General features: G+C 40.2%; 1 protein-coding gene across 3 annotated transcripts; it reads right to left on the bottom strand.

The window, feature by feature from the left end:
- Positions 1–158: 158 nt before the first annotated feature.
- Positions 159–21,846, bottom strand: LOC129174443 (palmitoyltransferase ZDHHC20-B-like). Of its 3 annotated transcripts, none has more exons than XR_008567451.1 (14): positions 21,705–21,846; positions 19,460–19,486; positions 19,238–19,332; positions 19,038–19,158; positions 18,100–18,169; positions 17,956–17,988; positions 16,180–16,300; positions 15,530–15,668; positions 13,825–13,951; positions 13,674–13,763; positions 13,478–13,590; positions 13,356–13,403; positions 7,690–11,647; positions 6,407–6,584 (listed from the first exon to the last, which is right to left on the bottom strand). XR_008567451.1 is itself a non-coding variant. In XM_054766457.1 (14 exons), the coding sequence occupies exons 1-13, from the start codon at positions 21,820–21,822 to the stop codon at positions 13,360–13,362; spliced, it is 1,134 nt and encodes a 377-aa protein (XP_054622432.1). In that variant the 5' UTR covers positions 21,823–21,846; the 3' UTR covers positions 6,591–11,647; positions 13,356–13,359. The 3 variants fall into 3 exon arrangements, 2 of the variants coding, with proteins under 2 accessions (XP_054622433.1, XP_054622432.1); XM_054766457.1 differs by lacking the exon at positions 6,407–6,584 and adding an exon at positions 15,850–15,885 and having other exon boundaries at positions 6,591–11,647; XM_054766458.1 differs by lacking the exons at positions 13,356–13,403; positions 13,478–13,590; positions 13,674–13,763; ... (7 more) ...; positions 19,460–19,486; positions 21,705–21,846 and adding exons at positions 159–581; positions 665–770; positions 850–996; ... (2 more) ...; positions 3,052–3,125; positions 3,327–3,478 and having other exon boundaries at positions 6,330–6,584; positions 7,690–9,160.
- Between the last annotated feature and the right edge of the window lie 553 nt (positions 21,847–22,399).

Below are 22,399 nucleotides of genomic sequence, written 5' to 3'. Positions count from 1 at the left end.
TTTTTTTTTAATTTATTTATTAAATATATTTTATGTATTTTTTATAGTAACAATTTAAGGTATATTTCTATGAAGAAATTGCATTGAAAGTAAAGTCCCTGAAATGTTATGTTATTATTGAAAACATGAGCATTTAAAATATTTAAATTGGTATCCCACATGTTCAACAGATTTATTATTCATCATAGCAATGAAAATAATCTACTTAAATATTCCCTTTTCCCAGTTGTCAATGAAAAAAATATTACCCATGACACTTCAAATCAAACGTTCTTGCATCACTTTTTTATGATGGTGATAACCTGAGGCGTATTGGCAGCAGATTTACTCCACTCAAAGTTTGTGTAAGCAGGGAGTCTGCTCAGTCAGTAATCTCCTGATGAAGTCCACATACCACGGAGGTGGGGAAAATTCCCATTTAAGACCTACTCATACAGCGTCCGGCAAGACAACCATTTTGGCGTTCTCGTCGTCGTCGGCGCATTCCTCCTCGGGCAGCGGTTCGTAGAGGCGGCGATAGAGCAGACGCGTCGCCAGCGTGATGATGAACATCTCCAGGATTAACAGCTGCTGACTCATCACTGCGGAGACGCACACGGAGTGGCGTGTTTGAACCAGAAAGTCAAGCTGAGATCAGGAAGCGCAAACCCGGTGATGCACTCACTGTATCCTCTGGCGGCAGAGGAGAACGGCGGCACGCAGGCGATGGTTCCGTTTAAAGCCAAAATGTTGATGATGGCGCTCTGCAGCTGGCTCAGGACCAGCACCAGCTGCCGACATTGAAATGCTTGTTGGGCGTGACACCTGTCACAACGTGGCGGCGAGACATCATGGGGTGTGAAGTCTTACCTGGTACATGGCGTACTTGGGGATGATCTTTATGGTGCGTAAGGTGGTCCTGAGGTGCATGAAGGTGATGGCTACGGGCCACAGGGCGATGATGGTCAAGATGCCCACAAAGGGGTTGATCCATATTGCTGATCCCGTGATGCTCAGCTGAAGCACACAGGGGGAGTCAGCGATATAAATATTTTTGAGAGAGAGAAGATGCGCTCAAATGCTTGCTTTTGAAACTGCGGGTTATGACGTCATAAAGGAAAAGCATCCTTCCTCGTGGACGTGATAGCAGCTCTGACCCCCGCTAGCTAAAAGAGTCACCACGCCACCACCCACCACTTCATGGAGGGCAGCTTTGGGGAAAAAAAGAAAGAAAAAAAAAGAGGCTTCGCTACACATCTTAAAGCTCTGCCAGCGATCTGTCAGTAAGACATCATACACAAACATTGTGCCTCTGACCTGCCCCCTTCGCAAACCCTGATAGAAATGCCCATTCCTTGACGAAGGGCAGCATAAATGAATAAATAAATAAACAATCAGGCTTTGCTACGCATCTTAAAACAAAGCTCTGCCAATTATTTGTGAGTGAGACATAAAAATAACATTCCGCCTGTGGGTCACCCCTTGCAAACCCCGACGTATACGCCCACCACTTCGAGGAGGACAGCTTTGGAAAAGAAAAAAGGCTTCTCTACACATCTTAAAGCAATGCTCTGCCAACTATCCTTCAGTGAGACATCATAAACACTCTGACCCACCCCTTGCGACCCCCCAATAGAAAAGCCCATCACGTCATGGAGGACATCTTTGTTAAAATAACAAAACAAAGCAGTCTTCACTACACATCTTAAAGTTCTACTCTCCAATGAGACATCATACAAACATTTTACCTCTGCCCCATCCATTGCAAGCCCTGATATAACACCCACCACTTAGCAAAAAACAGCTTTGTATAAAAAAAAAAAAGAGAGGCTTCGCTACACATCTTAAAACAAAACGCTACCCACTACCTATGAGTGAGACAGCAACAGAAATCCTTCTTCTGCCTCTGGCCCGCCCTTTGCAATCACCGATAAAAACACCCACCACTTCACAAAAAAACTGTCGTATAAAAAAAGGCTTTGCTACACATCTTAAAACAAAACTATGGCCATTATCCATCAATGAGACATCAACAAAAACCCGCTCCTTGCAAACCCTGACAGAAACACCCACTATTTCACAAAGGACAGCTTTGTAAAAAAATTTAAACAATCAGGCTTTGCTACGCATCTTAAAACAAAGCTCTGTCATCTATCCATCAGTGAGACATCATAAACAAACATTCTGCCTTTGACCCACCCCTTGCAAACCCCAATGGATACGCCCACCACTTCATGGAGGACAGCTTTGCAACAAAAAAAAAACACAGAAGGCTTTGCAACACATCTAAAAACAAAGCTCTACCCACTATCCGGTTGAAGCTGTTGAAAAATAACATCAAATGGGACATTGAATACATTTTGTAGGAGCAGTGCAGCATTTGCATGGACTCACATCAGCCAGGTCGAAGGTTCCGTTGGTCCACAGGACGATGGAGAGGATGGTGAAGACGATCTTGAGCAGAGCAAACTGGAAGGAGCCAAGTTTGAGCAGGAAAAGCGAGCGCCTGTAATAAAGGGAACGCATTTGAAAGCCATGAAAAAGCAATCCCCGCTGCCACCATAACTTCCAGTTCATGGGGATCACATGACGTCCTTCTTCCATATGCCAAACATGAGTAAGAAAGGCATCTGCTTGATATTACCACCATGTGGGGAAAAAAAATAGTGCTGGCTTGTGGACTTTTTTTTTAACTCCACCAGAAGGCAAAACGTTGAATGTCCAGGAGTGTGTTCAACCTTCAAAGTACACTCCACGCTTTGGAGCGCCAACATTTTTACATAACCGTCTCTCACACACACTCACACACATAAAAGTGCACGTGTGTACCGTGTGATGGCCACATGCGGCAGGCAGGGGCAGCAGCAGCAGCACGGCCCCGTGCTGATCCTCAACTGGTGCTTTGGCGCCCGCCGCAGGAACGCCTCGTCGCCGCCAACCTCCTCTATCATCAGGACGAGGAACTTGAACACCACGATGGCAAAGTAGCTGCAGACACAGATGGGAACCAGCAACGTAAGGATGATGGCAGCAGAGGAGAGGAGAAGAAGAAGACGACGACGACAAACGAACCAGGCTGAGGTCATGTCGGTAAACATGGTGGCACGGGGTATCCACATCCCCAGACAGGACATGGCGCCGATCACCTTCAAAACACACACAAGGAAACCATTGGGAAGAATACCAACTAGCCCATGCTAACCACTATAATAAAACAATAGTGGATTCCCCTGCTGTGGGATAAATAAAGTACAATACACATTGGCCGTTGCATCACACTGCCGAGGAACGGACAGGGAAGGTCGGCACAGTCAGACACAGTCAGGCGCTACGAGTTGTGTACTTACGGGTGCCGCTCCATTCACCCATATGATGGTACTCTTCTTCTGGGCTGGTACTTTCTTGTAAATATAAACACACTCCTCCATGAAGATCAGCATGGACGCCACCGCCATGAAGGTCAGGATGGAGTACAAGATCACGGCAAACACGTCCAACTCTAGAGAAACAACATCACACCTTACTTCAAATATATCTCATACGCATTCCATTCATACGATACATTTAATACATACAATGCATATTTCATACCAGAAGATCATCTACAGTCACTACTACGTCTACCCCAACTGTTAACTACTACTATTATGAGGGGTGTCACCAGCTCTCGCGAGATTAAAACGTGACAAGATTTATCGTCCAGAAAAAAACTGTCGCATGGGCGCGAGGCCTGGGACGATAACCAATTCATGAATCTCACAATAGATGAAAATGAAGTGGACAATTTTGCCGGGCTCAATATATTTCCATGTGCATGCGTGTCTGTTGTCCTCGTCCCTCGCCTCCAAACAGGCAGGACGAGGGTTCACCCTGTGCATTAGGATCTGCACCTTGGCACGTCTGTTCCATAGAACAACAGCATGAACGGAGTGAGCCTTTTTGTTAGTCATACAGTGTCTTTGTCTCTGTGGGTGGAGGCGGGGCCGCTAGCATACACACAGAGTGCAGAAGAGTGTAACGTAGTGGGAATTATATTAGCAGATTGCAATATATTGTCATATATTTCTTATATTTTTTCATTGTACTTTGTCTTCAAAGTAATGTTAAAATCTCGTCTTGTCTTATAGACCCAATCTCATGTATCACCTCGTGAACTGAGTGTCTCGGGCCACCCCTAACTACTACTACTAGTACTAATTTCGACTACTACTTAGACTGTCCAACCGTAATGCAATATCCATCCTGCTACAACTACTTTTACTACTACGAAACTTTACAACAACTACTAGACTACTTAGACTCTGACTGTAATGCAGTATCTCTACTACTACTACTCCCACTACTACTATTTTTACTTCTATGTTAACTATTAACCTTTACAACTCCTACTGCTGCTACCACTTGTCATCGCTACTACTACCTAGACCAGGGGTGGGGCAAACTTTTGGACTCAGAAGCCACACTGGGTTACCAAATTTGGTGGAGGGCCCGTCTACATATAGCTGGCATCAAACAGAGCGACATACTTGCTCACGGTGCAACGAAACGAAAACACAACACATCCACAGCAAGTTTACGCACCACAGAAATCAACAATTAAGCGCTAAACATAACAAGTCACTTAAAAGTGTTATTTCAAAATGCCCGCAAGGCATGCTGGGTAGTCCAGCTTCAACAACAGTATGAACTATGAACAATAAAATGTTGGCGATCAAGAGTATGTTAACTCCTCCTTGTTTACTTCTCCGACGGCCTAATCAGCATATTTTGCAATCTAGCAAAATGCGACAAACACGGCAAAATTGTGGGAGAAAGAGTAGCACAAGCGACCTAGCATGCCTTGCCTTTTGGCATGGGTATTGCACGTAGATATTAGTTTGTATGCCCACATGCTGCAGTAGGTAGCGTGTTGGTATTGTTTGGATGCCTTTTTTCTACAAGCTACAGATTGCATCTGACTATTTTGGCAAATCAAGCGTGCCACAATAGCACCGCATGTAATGTTGCAGGCTCCGCTTTCTATGTTAAAAGTTTTAAAAGAATTTGGAAACGCCCGGTGGGCCGGATTAAGGCACACAATGTGGGCCTGATGTGGTCCATCGGCTGCAGTTAGACCACCCCTGACCTAGACTCTTCGACTGTAATGCACTATCCACACTAATACCACTTTTACGACTAATTTTCTTACTATTAGTACCCTTCACAGCTACTACTTCAAATGTATGCGACAACTTACTGTGTGACATCCATACTACTGCTTTTACAACTACTTCTATGACTATTTCACAACTACTACTCATTTTTACTACTACTTAAGACTGCCTGATTGTAATGCAATATCCAAACTACTACATTTACTACTACTGACCTTTACAACTACTCCAAATTTGGATAACAATTTAGACTGTTCAATTGTATTGCTATATCCATACTACTACTATGAATACTTTTACTATAGAGGAGATTAATAAGATACATTTGCAACTTGAGTTCATTGCTGGCCTTCTTATCTTAGTAATAGTTAACCCAGCGTCCATATAGTTAGGCTAAACGTCTTGTGGAATGCTAGGATGCCCGTGCAAAGATAAGAGATGCAGGAAGTGACATACAAAACAGTAAAGTAACATCGCAGAAGACTTCCAGAATAGCACGTGCTCTGCATTGACTAACTTAGCGTCACGTGGGTGCAGGTTTAATCTAATTGTGTTATTGTACACCATTAATTCACAAAGTCACCACCAAATATTACATAATTGGCTATATTATACACACACACACACACACACACACACACACACATATATACTGTGATTCTACAGTTGCATAGTTCATTAGAATGACTTTAACTTACCACTTACTCATTATTTTATAATTACAGCATTAATTTAACAAAATGCATATAAAAAAAGCAAAATATACCATAAAAAATATAAATAAGCTCAATAAAATTCTCACAACTCACTAAATTCTATAGTTTGTGTCCACGAGCCTGTCACTTCTTTTTATGGCAAAACGGGGCGTTCCCAATACTAATGAGGAGCAGCTAGACTGGCACACCGTCGAGTTGGGCACGGGTGCCAACAATCATTAAAATAGTTTAAAAACTACTCATTCATTTTACATTTAACATATTTGAAACAATTCTTACACATGTACTTTCGAGTGAGTCTAATTAAATCCAAAAGTTCTCCAAAACGGTTTGTTCGGACGTGTTATTGGACGATACCACGTTTGTCGGCCCCCCCATCATTAGCAAAGTCCAGTGCGTTTCTAATTAGCGTGCTGTTTCTCACAAATTCTGGAAAAGATGGCTGTGAAATAAAGCCTAAAAATTAAACGAGTCTACTCACGGAGGATGATGTCCAAGGCCAGTGGAGGTTTGTCCATGCAGCGTGGGTCCACGGTGGGGATGGACTCGTTCATGGCGACTTTCAAAGATGGAACTTTCCGCAGGACTTGGAGTCGTGGTTGTGATGATGTCGGTGTTTGTGTGTCCTCTAACAAAACAAAAAACAAAAAAAGACTCTTCCTACTTGGCAGTGCAGTGATATGTTGTGCATCAGGGGCGTCCACACGCGTGATGGATGTCCCGGACCCGCCTCCTCCTGAAAACACGCGGCAACCTCAACACACATCTACAATCACAGCGTCATTTGATAGGCTACGATGCACAAATATATCATATATATATATATATATATTTTAACATTTTAGGATTATGTATTTATTACTACGCACTTTTTCACAGTTTTTACAATTAAGTTAATCCAACTTTTTGTGTGTGTGTTTAAATAAATATATATTTACGTCTACAATTGTATTTTTTCCTATTTAAAAAACGTTATTTTATTAAATCTGTTCAACACCGTGGTATTGTTAGGTCAACATGAGTATTGAATTGATGTATTATATATTTTATGATATATTTCTATTTAGTTTTTGTGTTCAGCACTACTGGGTGGACCAAGTTGGCAATAAAATATTAGATTAAGAATAAAAAAAACTGATGCAACAAGTTCTGACTAGACCCTTGCATTTCTTACAAGGTTTCCCTTTTTTTAAAAATTTATATTGCATTTACAATTTTTTTCTGTTGACCATAATTGTGTTTCATGCAATAAAATATTAAAATGTATTTTTTTAAGAGTAAAAACATAGCTGCAACAAGTTCTGACTAGACCCTTGCATTTCTAACATTTTTTCCAATTAAAAAAAATATATACTGAATTTACTCATTTTTATGTTGAAAACAATTGTAGTTCATGCAATAAAATATTAAATATATTTTTTAAGAGTAAAAAACTGATGCAACGAGTTCTGACTATACAATTGTAATTTTTAAAATACAAAATATAAACCTTTTTAATTATTTATAATAAAAAATAGATGCAATAAGTACTGACAAGACCCTTGCATTTCTCAAAATGCTTCCATTAAAAAAAAAAAAAAAATTTACTAATTTTCTGTTGAACATAATTGTATTTCATGCAATAAAATTTTAAATATATTTTTTTAGGAGTAAAAATCTGGTTCTGACTGTACAATTGTGTTTTTTTTGTTTATTTTATTCATTTAAATATTAATTTTAATTGTTCAAATCAAATATAATTTCTAAACAATGTAAAGCGACTTGCTTAGTTCCCGGTTCACTGTCATTCAAGTGTAAAAATAAGTTAAGCCCTGTATAAGACAACTGGTGCTGGTACTCACCCTCTGAAGACGCCTGGCAGACACCGTGTCAAGTTTGTCAGATTTGTAGTTATCCTTATGTGCATGCTTGTTATTATCCATTCATTCTTATAATTATATGGCATTATTATCCATTGTCATATTTATTCATGACATTGCTTACATTGTACTGTGTATCTGAGGTAGCACGGCCCCTTCAATACGCAACATTTCATGCCAAATGTGAGCGGATACTGCAGACGCTCACATCGCCATTTAACGGTGGCTTTTTATCTGTCACGCATAAGCCATGCAAAGCTGCCCGAGAGGAACCGAGGCCGCTTTGTGACCTTGTGACGTGTTTTCTTTGAAACAAGTCGCCGTTGACGCTCTCGATGAGAAAGACTGACACGGAGGTCATTGCCTTGGGGAGTAAATAAGCGCACTCTAAACAGACAAAACGCATTCGTCATTACAGTAGGCGGGGTTTGTGCTCAATGCCAGTGAACGCTTGCTGTCCAACACGTTGAAAGAGCATTTAAATGAAGTGTAAGGAACTTAAGTTTATATTAGCTGGATAAGCTTTGCTTTTTTAGCAGGAGTCAAAGTCCTGGGTGCTAAACAGACACTGAATGAAGGTTCAACAAGTCTGCCTGTGGAGAGATACAGTAATGATTTAGCGCACGGGTCTTATTTTGCAACATGATGAAGTGTATGCTGAGTGTGCATCCTTGCTCAAGCGTACAAAGTGGAAAAATAGTGAGCTCATCGGTGAAATAAGGGAAGTTTCCATCTTTGTTGTTGCCGACTCACACTTCCTTTTCGGGGCTGGGAATGGGGCTCGACCTCCCATGTGACATCACCTGAGATGTCCGCAAATCTTGTGAAATTTCAGTACCGGCAAGGAGGAAATGTGTGACGGAAATGTGTGGAACCGGAAATGGAATTTACCGCGACACCCGAACACATCTGGCCATCTGAGCAGTACAACTATGAATTCAATTTGCCAATTGAAGTCTCAATTAATTGCAGTTTTCCATAGCAAATGTCAGCTGTGGCTGTGGGCAACCTCTTGTTGCCGTTTGTATTGATCAGCATTTGTATTCATGCTCAACATCGGTTAGGTTGCTCCCGTGTTGCGCAATATACTTGTTGATAAATGAGCATGTGGTCAAAGAGCTCTGTCTTTTGTTCCACTTTCTCATGCACTCCAAATCATGAATCAAGTTTTAAGAAATGGACTTGTTCTATATGAATTTCGGAAATAACAGTCTCCCTCCGACGCTTTCAAACAGCGAGTGGTTTTACTTAGTTTCCTTTTGTGGACATGAAGTCGTATGACGTCCCCGTCAGCAGTGTAGTACATCAACAGTTACTTACCCCCCTTTAAGTAAAGCGTTTGGCTTCCCTCGTCACTTAGCACTTGGAATTTCACAGCTTCATCTTTTTAAAAAAGTGATAAATCATTGCCGTTTCATGGTTGACTGGGGTTATGAATAGTAAAATGCTAAAAGTACAAATAAAATATAGTAAAAATATAAAAATGATTTATAAATGCGTATTTATATACATTTACAAAAATTATAAAAATATTTCTAAATGTATGTTAATATACATAATTATATTGTTTTAACACTATTATATGATAAATTATACAATTTTTAAATAATTATATTACATTGCCTGTGAATATTCTCATGTATTACATTATTTTTTTTTGTTATAATTATATAATGTTATATTTAAAATGTATAAAATAAAAATATAATAGAAAAATTAAAGTTTTACATTTGTTGCCCTAACCTAAAAACATTTTCAAGCATAAAAATGGCTAGATGCATTAAAATCCAAATAGAAGGCAGAAGATGCAATGGAATGTTACACTGATGAGACAATAGCCACCGCAGAAGTACCAGAAGTAAAAAAAAAACAACAAAAAAGAAGTAACTTTCCAAATGATAACATGTGTGAGTGTAAATTATGTCTTATTTTCTCTTCTTATGTCTACAAGGTTGGGTAATAGGAGTGTCAAGGTGACTATGGGGGTGTTATTTCATGTCTCGAGGGCTCTGGTCATGTTAAAAGCTGTATTTAAAAGGTTGGAAACAGGTTTTCTGCAAATGTATCATGATTTATAAATAAGAAATCCTACTTAGTGGAAATTCACTTATCACGGTCGGGTATGGAACCAATTAACCGTGATGAACGAGGGATTACTGTACAGTATTGCGGTTATTTGTACCTCCATGCCTGCACAGTAAACACCGTTTTAAGATGGAAAGAGTTTGACCATGGGCTCTAAATTGTGTTCAACTTTGGGAGCTCCACTGTGTTTGCACAAGAGATAAAAGTGAGAGAAGCATGCAGACTAAGAGGGGGCTTTTTTTTTGTTTTTTTTTTGCTATAAAGGGGATAGAACCCTGAGAACGTTGCGCTGACATCAGGGAACATGCTGACAAATGGACATAGCTATTTGTGGTTTTATGGCTTGGTTTATTATCAAGTTGGGATACACCAGAGTAAAGCTGCTTTCAGACATGACGCACCACCTTGCTCCCACATCGACACCTTCAAATCACTTCCATTTCCTTTTTGTAAATATTTACAGTTAGGCGCCACGCTTTTTGGAGCTTTAGTCTGGCCCGCCGTACACACTTAGGTAAAAAATATGTTGCTGTGCAAGACGATAATATTACAAAACAACACAATTGCACGCATTGCAAAAATACACACGCAGGTGCCCTTCTCAAGGTCAAGAGAGAGAGGAGGCCTTTTTCTTTTTTAAAAGAAAATAAGGGATGCTAGGTCCAAATGTTGGCAATACATGGTCATTAGTGGAGGAGGCCAAGATGAGAATATCTGGTTTTCATTTACTGGCGTCATTTCTTCTTGTACAAAAATGATGAGACGGATTTGATTGACGCGAGATGATCACAACATTGAGCTCACACAGCAGAAGTTCTTTCATTCCCCCCCCCAGAATAAATAATGAGCGTATAGGAGATATTTGTGTAATAAGGTGATACTGAAGAACTGCTGGCTAAAATAAAGCTGTTGCCGCCTGCTGGTCAGAGTCGGTACTGCCACACCGACATTGACCCAACAGGTAGGAGGTCCAGTTTGAAAAGAAAGCGCCACGGCGTGACTTTTAATGCTGTTTGGCCCAAAGAGGTAAAGCTAAGAAGCTGTAAACATTTGAGGTTCAGAAGTCTCAGCCCTTATTTTGGCAAGAAATGTTCATTTGCTGAGCACGGGCTGAACGGAACATCGAAATCAATTCCACTTAAGCGGGTGGCGTTAAAAACAAGAAGTAAAGGCTACGTTGCGGCACATCTGCACACACACACACACACACACACACACACACATCAACACTCCATCAGCTTTGTGTTGCTTTGCTGACCCGCTAAAAAGCAGCACACTGTTTGATGGACGTTGATGATCTCTGCAGTGCAAATGCACCATCTTGTGCTCCCGACATCCAGTATTCCGTCTTCGGCGTTCCTTCAGGTGGGAAATAATACAAAAAAAAATAATAAACCCTCAAAAAAAAAAAAAAAAAAAAAAAAAAAAAAAAAGGACAAAAAGAGTTCTGAAAACGAATCAAAAAAGTGCTTTTCCCCCACTTTTCACTGCATTCACAATGCGGATCCAGGTAGCTTTTGGCACCACAAAAATACTCATTAAAAACACCAAAAGCAGCTTCTGCAGATTTCCTGCATCATCCATAAAAGGTCCAGAATCCAACGATACAGATATGTGTCGTAACAAAATGTGTGTGTGTGTGAGGGGGGGTGAGACAAAGGTGTTACGTGCCCTGTGGGGGGCATCTGCATGCGGGAAAAACACCAACGCCATGGTCATGGCTCTACGCCGTGACTGGTGAAAGGAATGCATTTCCATAGTTACTCTGAGGTTGCGCTGAGGGGCTGTCGCCATGGTGATGAGACAAAGTATCGCACAGCTTAAGGCATCAGACTGGATGATTGAGGAGTCGTTCCTGTGGTGGAAACAAGTGTTAAATCCGTTCTTTAGACACCGCTGTTGCTTTAAAAAGGTCCCATGTTGCACTATCGCTACAATTTTAAATAAGCCTGAAAAGTCCCATGATCGTGTGTTTGAAGTGTGTTGGCCAAAATCTAGCTTTGCTATGCTGGAATTTTCAGTTTAAAAGTGATTTCTGTCAGCCCAACTGCAGGGGTGTCCAAAGTGTGGCCCGGGGGCCCATTTGCGGCCCGTGGCTCTTCTTTTATTGGCCCGCGGCACATTCTGACAATATAATTTAACAAGAAAACAAAACAAAAACCAGCAAAACTGGTTTTGGTGCAGTAGCAGTAATTTTCACAGTAACGTGAAAATATTACGAGACAAACTTGTAATCTTACAAGACTGACGTAATAATAATAATAGACATATTATGAGAAAAAAATGATGTCATTTAAGTAGCATAAAGTTGAAATACTCAAGAAAAGACACTTTTTAAAGTCGTTATATTATGAGAAACAAAACAACAAATAAAGTTAGAATTTTTAGAAAAGAAGGTGGCGGAAAAGTTATGTTACGACAATAAAAGACAAAATATTTAATATTTTTTAAAAACTGCAGAAACGGACAAAAGTTGTAATTTTGCAAGAGTAAAGTCAAAATATCAAAGTTGTATTCAAACAGGGAAAAAGTTGTAGTTTTACGAGAATAAAGTCGTAATAATATTAGCAAAAATAATGTCATTTTAACAGCATCACGTAGAAATATTAAAGAAAAAAATGTCATTTTTTGAAAAGTCATAATATTATGAGAAAGAAAACAAAATAAAGTTGTCATACTTCTGGAAAACTAGGCAGCCGAAAAAGCTCTAATGTTACGAGAATGAAGCTGAAATATTATGGGAATAAAGTCGTAATATTACAAGAAAGAAAGAATAATAGTTGGGGAAAAAAAATCAGCAGAAATGGAAAAAGCAGCGATGAATAAAGTCAAAATATTAAGAGGAAAAAAAAAAAGTCTTATTCTACGGAGAAAAAAGTTGCTATTTTATGAGAATAAATTCATAATATGAGGAAAAATGTCATTTTAGTAGTACAGAGTTGAAAGAGCAAAGAAAAAATAAACAAAATAAAGTTGGAATTTTGGGAAAATTGGGTTGTTCGGAGCAAAGTCAAATGTGGGAATAAAGTCATAATATTACGAAAAGAAAATGTATGAAGATTAAGAAGGACGGTTGAAATATTTTGAAAATTACAAGAGCAAAACTGCAAAAATTGCGGGGGAAAGACCAGCGTTGATACTAATAAGGTGTGCTTTCTCACCGATATGACAAATCTGAAATGCAGTTCTTTTTCTTGAGAGATACTGTATATACTGTATACAGAATATAACTTCTTAGCATATCTACCTGTACATGTGTTGCTTTACAAAATATCAAAGTGCAGAAAGTTCATCCTTTCATTTTTCACTATGTGGCCCTTGCTGGAAGAAGTCTGGACACCCCCACCCTAGTAGGAACATGCCATTTTGTGTGTCTGTAGCTTTAATGCTAATGAACTGTGTGTGTCCAAGAAGGACTATTGGGACCGTAACACTGCAACCAAATGGGAGATGACAGTTTTTTCTCACGTTTGGTGCTCATAACCAGGCTCGAGGGACACCTTACTGTTAAAACACCATTAAAAACTCAGTTTAGCCTAATTGGGGACCTATGAAGAATGCACCTTGTTATGATTCACTCTCCATGGAGACGATGTTGCTGTCGCTTGCGGCTGTGAAAGTGAAAAAGAAGACACGCCGAGTGAACTGCGATTCCACCAGAAAGACATATTCTAATGACGCTTACATGACTTGACGGCACTGTTCGCCACGTGGTCTCCCACGCTGTTGGCGTGCTGCTCGTTGCACAGGAGGCGGTTCTGCGACTCGCTGAGTGGGCTCACGGTCACTTCGACAGTGCTGGGAAACCCGCCCCCGCCCCACACAACAAAATAAACCCTGCGACCTTTGTAAACGATTCATACGAGGCTCTTATTGATCACCTTTTGTTCGACTCAGGGTTTACGGTGACTGACGGCTGCTCCACGTCGGCGGTGACGAGCCGAGTGGGGAACGTAAGACCATCTCCTTGACTGTTGTGAGGAACACATGAGGTCAGGAACAGATAAGGTCAACTAAATGATGCTTTTATACCTGGTGAAGACGGGGAGTAGCCAGAACTTCTTCTGGTCTCCAAACACCTGAGCAATATTCTTTCGGAAGCCCAGAGAGAAGCCGTTTTTGTCGGAGCCCGTCCTGAAGACGGGCGCTCTGAACGCCTCTGAAAAGAAAAAAAAAAAGAAAAAAAATCACAATAAAGTCATTTGCTGGTATGAATATTTTTACAGCTCCATTTTCTCTAAGAAGAATATTTAAGCATTTTATTTCCATTTCAAAAAAGAAACAAAACATGGGACACATATATATATATAGGCAACCACAGTTTTGCTTTTGGACATCACTACACAGCTTTAACATAGACCAGGGGTGTCCAAAATGTGGCCTGGAGGGGCCATTTGCGGCCCACGGCACATTTAAAAAATTTAACAAGTACAAACAAAAAAAACTCCAGAAAAAATGAATAAATCAGCAGTAATTTTATAAGACTGAATTAAAAATATTATATATACACGAGAAGAAAAAGTCATAATTTCACCAGAATAACGATGTAATATTATGAGGATAAATAACATCATTTCAGTAGCGGAAAGTTGACATTTTTTATAAGTCGTTATATTATGAAAAAAAACCTAAAAGTTTTAATTAATGGAAAATTTGGTTGGGAAAAAAAGTTATAATATTATGGGAATAAAGTCATAATATTATAAGAAAAAAAAGAAGAAAGTTGTAAAATTTGAAAAAAAGAAAAAAAAGACCCAGCAGTAAATTTACAAGAATAAAGTCAAAATATTAAGAGAAAAAGAAGTATTCAAAAAAAAAAAGTTGCAATTTTATGAGAATAAACTAATAAAAAGAGAATTTAAAAAATAATGTAAGGAAAAATTATGTCATTTTAGGAGCGTAGAGTGGAAATATTAAAGAAAAAGTGTGTTTTTTTAAAGCTGTAATATTATGAGAAACAAAACAAAATAGAGTTGGAATATTTGGAAATTATGTTGGCAAACAAGTTATAATATTATGGGAATAAGGTCATAACATTACAAGAAAAAAAAATCACCAAAAGAAGGTTGTAAAAGTTGGGGAAAAAAAACAAAAAAACCCCAGCACAAATGGAAAAAAAACAGCTGTAATTTTATGAGAATAAAGTTTAAATATTAAGAGACAAAAGTTGTATTTTAACGAGAAACAATTTGCATTTTACAAAACTAAACTCTGAATATTATGAGAAAAAATAACGCCATTTTAGTAGCATAGAGTTGAAATACTAAAGAAAAAATGTTATTTATCTTTGTTTAAGTCATAATATCTTGATAAACAAAAAAAAACAAATTAAGTTGCAATTTTTGGAAATGGTTGGTGGTTAATGAGAAAGTTATAATATTATGGGAATAAAATCATAATATTACAAAATGATTATTTCAGAAGAAAGTTAAAATATTTGGAGGAAATAAATGGGGAAAAGAAGACCAAAGACATACTGTACTACTACTAATAATAGTCTTTTTCACCTATATCAGAAAGCTGATGCATTTTTTTTTCTTGAAATATATATAAAAGTGGCCCTTGAATCTTTCATTTTTCACTAAGGTGGCCCTCGGTGGAAAAAGTTTACCCTGAAATAGACGGAAGGTTCTTGCATAAAAGGTAATACCAGGACGACCCATCTTTTTAGGGCAATACGGTCATGAACAATGGTACTATTTTACAATGTGTGCATTTTAGGGAGGGAAGGCGTTACCTATGGTGGACCTGTTCTTCCCGACGAGCCACAGGTGGTAGCTGAAGAGGGAGAGAATGCTGATGCAGAACATGGCCGCCACAAAAAAGAGAAACAAGACATGGAATTTGGCGGTATTTTGGGTGTCTAGCAGCTCATTCTAGGGGAGAGAAAGCGGACAAGAAGGACAACGAGAGAGGCATCAATAACACGTCTACAATCGGGACACTTCTGGCGAGGCAGGCAGAGGAAGGGTGAACGCTGCATGCACACCACTGCGACAACGACAGCGACGATGCGGCGGTGCGAAGCCAAAGGCTCGGGAGGAAGCACTGGGTTACCTTCGGGCAGTTCTCAGCCGCTTTCCTCCGGCAAAGCTTTTTAGTACAAACAGAAACGAGACTTGTTAGCAACACCGGGACAGGACAGGCAGGAAAGGAGGGTAAAGGCCAAGAAAAGGGGGTGATTGCTTTGCTTAAAAGAAGCTATGAGAGAAGAAGGAGTGATGGATGAGTGGATGGAACACACGAGGAAAGCGCAGGCAGAGTGTGAGGAAGGGTGCAGGAGGACAGCGGAGAGCGAGCACCAAGCGCCAAGCACAGCAGACCCTTCAGGAGTGTTTGTGGAGATCAAAGTGGATCCAGACGGGGCCCGACTCCGTCGTTACTCACGGTCCAGAACTTAATGAAATACTGCAGCACGGTGGCAGCGATGAACAAGCAGTAGAGGAGCGAGTAGGCCAGGAAGAGGATGAAGAACTTGTAGTTGGAGAATCCCACACAGTTGTTCACCCTGGAGAGTAACGGACATACACGAAGATCAGGCGGGGCCTGGGCATCAGCATCTTAAATCCAACAGCACTTTAAAAAGGTGGCCAGGAACGTCTGGGACTTGAAAAGCCAAAAGTAAAGATTCAAATGCAGTAAAAGTTGTTTCTAGGATTTTCAGGCTTTAACTGCATCTCCACAACACTGAAAGCCCAAATTCCAGAATCTGTAATAGCACTGAAAGGCCTCAGAGGCAGCCACATACACACTCAATGGACACGTCATCTAATCAAATCTGAGATCTAATGCATGCGCTGCCATTAAAAATCCTGCCCTCACATCAGTTTGATTTATAAGCCGCTTTTCACACCACTGCCTCTAAAAAGGGCCATTTTTTTTCCTTTCTTTGTGAGTGATGTGACAAATTTCCTCCTTCAGAGGTAGCGTCAAGAGGTGGGAGAGAGCTTGTGTGTGAGAAGAGAATGTCAGCGTGACGCTTACCACCCGAGAGTCACTTCACTGTATTGACACGCCGTCTTATATTCGAAGTCTACACTTATACATGAATCCCTCGTTTAGACATGAAATAAACACCCCTTTAGTCACCTTTACGCTCCTATTACCAATATAGTAGGCATAATAGGACATGAATACGACTCAGGTTCGTGTATTCTGCTGCTGTAAATGTGTTCCGAGGCTAGAGGGGCTGAGTTTTAGCTCGGCTGGACTTGTTTTAGGGATTATTGTGCCTTTTGTGAGATTATTCAAACCTGCAATAAAAATCTGTTGTTCTGACGATCGAGTCTGGTGCCCGTGTATCTCACAAAACATTACAGTAACATTACTGACACCTAGAGACCAGTGTAGTGACTACAGTTAGACACTACAAGTACTGGAGAATTAAACAATGGATGCACTGTTACTTGAATTTTGCACTGACAGGTTGCCTGGCAAGCTTATCCATGCAAACAGAGTCTGACACACTGATCCACTCAGGACAGAGTAACGCCACTGCATGGGTGGGACTCAAGAGTAGCTACAACCTGGTCGAAACTTCCTAGTTCAGGACTTGAAGATTGAAAATGCATAAAAGTGTGTCCACCTGATCTCTTCTCAGGATAAACAAACTCAGATGTTTCAGTAGAATACTGCATATCATCACAACGTCTTTCAATGCGTCTTCTTGAATGCCTTATATTTTTAAAATAAGTCAAATTTGCTTAAATAGGTATATGTTTTAATAATAATAGGCCTTACTCAACCACAAAAACAGCATGATTTATAAATTCATATATTTTTCAAAAACCTTGATAGAGTGGAGCTGCAAAATTCGAAGCGCGAGTGGCGAGGGACTACTGTACATGCAAACTAGCAAGTGATGATATTGAACATTTCCCAAAGCGACTCTGCTCTTCCTCCTGTCACTCACACACAGAAAAAAAGAGTGACTGTCTTATATCAGCGTCAACGCTGGTGCTTATAAATGAATTATCTGATTGCGGGACGTCATGTCGCTGTGCTAGTTTTATCCCTCTGCTGCGGCAATTTTGTGGGATCTCTGTGTAAAAGCACCTGACGCTTTGGGCCTGTGCAAGTGCAGCTAATGCTGCGGCCGGTGATCGTGGAGTGCATAAATATAGTGCGAGAGCGCTTGTAGAAATGTGAGAATGTGTTGCATACCAGGGGCAATGGTGGTCCATCTTCAGCACACACCTATCAGCGAGCAGATTAAACATGATTACATGTTATGTCGACAAAGCTTGACAGACAGGAAGAGAAAATTGAACATTTTTCCATGCGAGCTGATGAATAAAAAAAACCTACATGTCGCATGCGGAGCAGTGATGACAACGGTCCGGCTTGATAACTTGGCAGCGGTCACAGTAACGGATTGCTGCAACACAATAGCAGGTTCATTCATCAATAAACAAATGCAATTAATTGCAACTCTGTCTGAAATACGCCCATTTTTACTGTATTTTATGAACAGAAAGATAAACGACAGGAGAGGATTATACATATATGTATTAACAGCTCCAAATGAACTGAAAATGTAAAACCAAGCTAAAATATAGCACACGTCTGAAAATCTATTTGCAATCTATTAACACTAGTCTCTTTCATAGTAGCAGAACATTTGAATCACACTTTAACCGTTGTCATTATTAAGTGTGGGTCATTTATGCGTGAGTGTATTTACAGCAAATTCCACTTCCACATTAAGAGTTACGCAGTGCCCGTGAACGCATCATGATGTGAACAGCGCCTGGCCAGCACGGAGAGCACAGTGCTGGTTAGGTGGCGCTCCAACAAGAAGAAAGGAGACAATCTCGGAGGTGTTCATCGTTTGTGTGCATTACATGAACCAATAAGCGAGTTTCATGATTATGGGTGGGAGTGATAAGAAGGTCCATTTATTGTTTTTCTTTGGCTTTCTGTTCATTCAGACCACATGAAGACCAGATGAAAAGTGTGGTGAGAATGAGGAAGGGTCCTTGGCAAGGTGGAGATACATATTTGGTGTTGGAATTGAAATACTGTTGATGAGTTCGGGTCAGAATAAAGTTATAAAAGAGCGTCAGACACTGTGCGACTCTGCGGGGACGCTACGCTGTGCGTCCGTCTGCCGTCATAGCAAAGAGGGGTGGCTCGCCATGACGAACAAGCACTAATGAAGTTAAAAATTGTAATGCAAATAATTAAATGTAGTTACCGCCATTAGTGTGTTATTTCTGACAGAAATTGTGAGAGTGTTTGCGCACCTCCCGCTCCGGTGCGGGTGTAAAGTGGCAGACTCGTGGCGGCTCGCCACAGAATCTCTTGCTGGGATTCTGGCCGCTCCTCCTTCTCGTAGCGCTCTTTCTCATTCTTGGGCAGGCAGAACTGGGAAAGAGAATCATAGATTTTAGGGAGCTGGTGTGAACATATCCACACAGCAGAATCGGTCCGGATGGCGCTGTACCTCATTGGAAGGGTTGGCTGGCTTGGTGAAGATGGTCTTCCAGTAAGACCACACAAACATGACGAAAGTGAGGTGGAAGAAGATGAGGTAGACGACTGGAGAAACATGGGACATTTATGTCAACATTAGAGGGGAAAAAGGGACTTGAGAAAGACTAAAATGTCAGCCTATTTAGCCACGTGGACACAGCAACACACATTCGAGACAAACAAACACGCTCACCCTTCTCTCCTATGCTTTGGATGGTGGCTGCAAGAGACAAGAAAAAACATCAAATAAAAAGGCAGCACTGGGTGAACAAACCACCAGGCATATTTTTAGACAGCCCAAAGGAACAAAGTCCATCAAAACCAACTCTGCTCTGTTATGCTTTTGAAGGCTCTTACTCAGCAGTTTGCCCAGGTGAATTATGAATTATACCTCCTGATTGGCTACAAGACTTCATAAAGGCTTGGAAAAAAGCACATTTCAAGAGTCGAGGAACACTTTTATACGCATCCCGTTTTAGATGAAAAGCCCAATCTGTTCAGTTTTTTTCTGATGTGGTTCACTTTTCCTTACATAGTAATCCCTCGCCACGTTGCACTTCAAATTTGGCAGCTTTGCTATGTCAGGAATTTCAAAAATGAATCAATTAATAAACTGTTGGTGTTTCATGGTTGAATACAGCCTATTATTAATTTAAAAAAACACGCAAACTGTATGTATTTTTTGCTTAAATGAGGCATATTCAAGCATAAAAAATGGATAAATGAAGTAAAATACACGTATAAGGCATTCAGAAGACGCATTCTAAGATGATAGTATTCACCGCTGGTCAATAGGTGTCCGGGACACAAGGAACTCTCCCGATGCAATGTGTTATTTTCCCATATTCTGTCTACTAGATTGGGCAACACGAGTGTAACTATAGGAGTGTTATATCATGTCTAGAGGGCTATAATGATGTTCAAAACCCTATTTAGAAGGTCATGGACAGGCTTTCTATGCTCTAACTACAAAAATATTCAATTTATAAATCACGAATTCTACTTGGTGGAAATTCACTTATCACAGTTGGGTCTAGAACTGATTAACCTCGATAAACGAGGGATTACTGTACAGGCAAACCTTGGTTTTGCAAAGTTCCCGATTTTGTACAGCGAGACCCCAAACAAAGCCCTCTACACGCTGCTGACTCACTGTCTGTGCATTTTTTTTTAATTGAGCGGGACTGCTGAATAACCCGCCATGGGGCCAAAGACAGCTGCGGGTGACGGAAATTTGATTAAGATAGTGAGAAATACTCTTGAATTCACGAAATAACTCATCGCAAAGTATGAGGATAGCAACCCCCCCCTCCTCCTACTCCGCTCCTCACCAGCTTCGCCAAAAAGAGTCTTCAATCAAAGGTATAAATGGTTATTTGTCAATTATAATTATTACAGTATTTAAAACTACAATTATTGTCTATAAATGTCATTTTTGATCATATTTTAGTGTGTCTGGCTCCAATTAATTGTATTTACAATATTTTCTATGGGGAAAAATTGCTTCAGTCTTTGTGGTGCGCTGGCACCACAAAGCAGCTCGGGTGGAGTCAAGGGCATCTCTGCGGGGCGCAAGAAAATGACCTTGCATGGCTCCAATTTCTGTTCGAACCTACGACCCCCGATCCAAGGCCTGAAGGATCAAAATACCACGAGCCCCAGTCATGAACTCGTCCTGTCTGCAAATTGCACTCAAAGTAGAGGAGCAGCAGGAAAGTTTGAGATCCTCCGCTATTCAACGAAAGCTACAGAATTGCAATTAGTTGCTTCTCAAACACAGAATAGTTTGCTACATAATCGAGATTGTGTGTGCTGGCGTCTACTCTGTATTGCAGAGGTTTTAAAAGGAGGGAGCTGCTCTGGGTGCAGAAGTTTAAGAAAAATAAAGAAAAACATTTCTGATGTGAGCTTGGCAGGTTTAAACATGTCGGTAGACAAGATTACTATTGGTAGACTTCAAAACAGTACAAATTAGATGTTTACCAGATAGGTATACACTGTTTATTTAACAGGACATTTAAAGAGCACACCACTTTCTCTTTTTTACAAGTTTTTGGAGCTCTCGTGCAAACAAATCATTGTTTTCAGTCACAGTATTAGGTACAACCAGCCTGATAAAAGCTGACAATGATTTGAAATGCAATAGCTAGTGGGGCTAAATGAAGCACAAATGATGCCCACTTATCCACTTTCACTGCTAGCGAGGCATAACAAAGCACAGGGAAAGTTTGTCTGGGAACAAAATAAAATAATTGTAATAAGAATTGTACTCCGAACATTGCGGGTTGACAGCTAATTAGCTGTTTCAAGTTGGATTATTGGGCTGCAGTCAGTCCCTTTACTTCCTACAGGCGAGCGAACGGCGGCAGACTGTGCCGAGCACAATGGAAAAGCTGGCCCTAAAAGGGCTTTAAAAGAGACGAAAGATGTGCACTTACATAGACAAAGCTCCACCACGTAGGCATAATAGGACCAGCAAACCACCAGGGCGATGAAAATCACAGGTATCCATGCTAATCCCCGTTGACAGCATCTCAGTACGTGAGTGGGCGCCATCTTTCTCCCTCTGCTGGGGGAAAGGGCGTGTCTGCGTGTGACGTCACCACAGCCACCCGGAAATGCTGTACTACAAATGATTAGATACATCTTCAAGGGCTTTGTTTAGTCGTTGTTGTTCACTTTTACAAGAGATCTAAGAAAGAACAGAGGGCTTTCGTTCTTAGAAATCTGTTGATCATTTATGGCAACATTTTTCATCCACAAATGCAAGTATAGCAGTCAAAAACCCAATTTCATTTTCTTCCTCAAAGATGTTGTACAATATATTCAACCTATAGATAAATCTGACAACAAAAAGGCACTCAAAACCTTAATTTTGTCTGCTTTAAACGTTTTAAATTTAATGTAACCCGTGGCTATATTGTTTTTTGTTATTTGTATGCTGTTAATGTATACTTGTTAGCTGTCAATAAACATTTAAAAAACTACAACCTATCAGCTCTACATACAAATATGGTATATACATCCAATCAGCAAAAATATTTGTATAATATTTGTAATATTTGTTAGCAGTGGCACATTTAAATAGGAAAATAACATCATTTTGGTAGCACAAAGTTCAATTAAAGAAAAA

This window comes from Dunckerocampus dactyliophorus, chromosome 21, assembly GCF_027744805.1.
Source record: "Dunckerocampus dactyliophorus isolate RoL2022-P2 chromosome 21, RoL_Ddac_1.1, whole genome shotgun sequence".
NCBI classification, from domain to species: domain Eukaryota; kingdom Metazoa; phylum Chordata; class Actinopteri; order Syngnathiformes; family Syngnathidae; genus Dunckerocampus; species Dunckerocampus dactyliophorus.
This window is presented reverse-complemented; position numbering and strand designations above follow the sequence as displayed.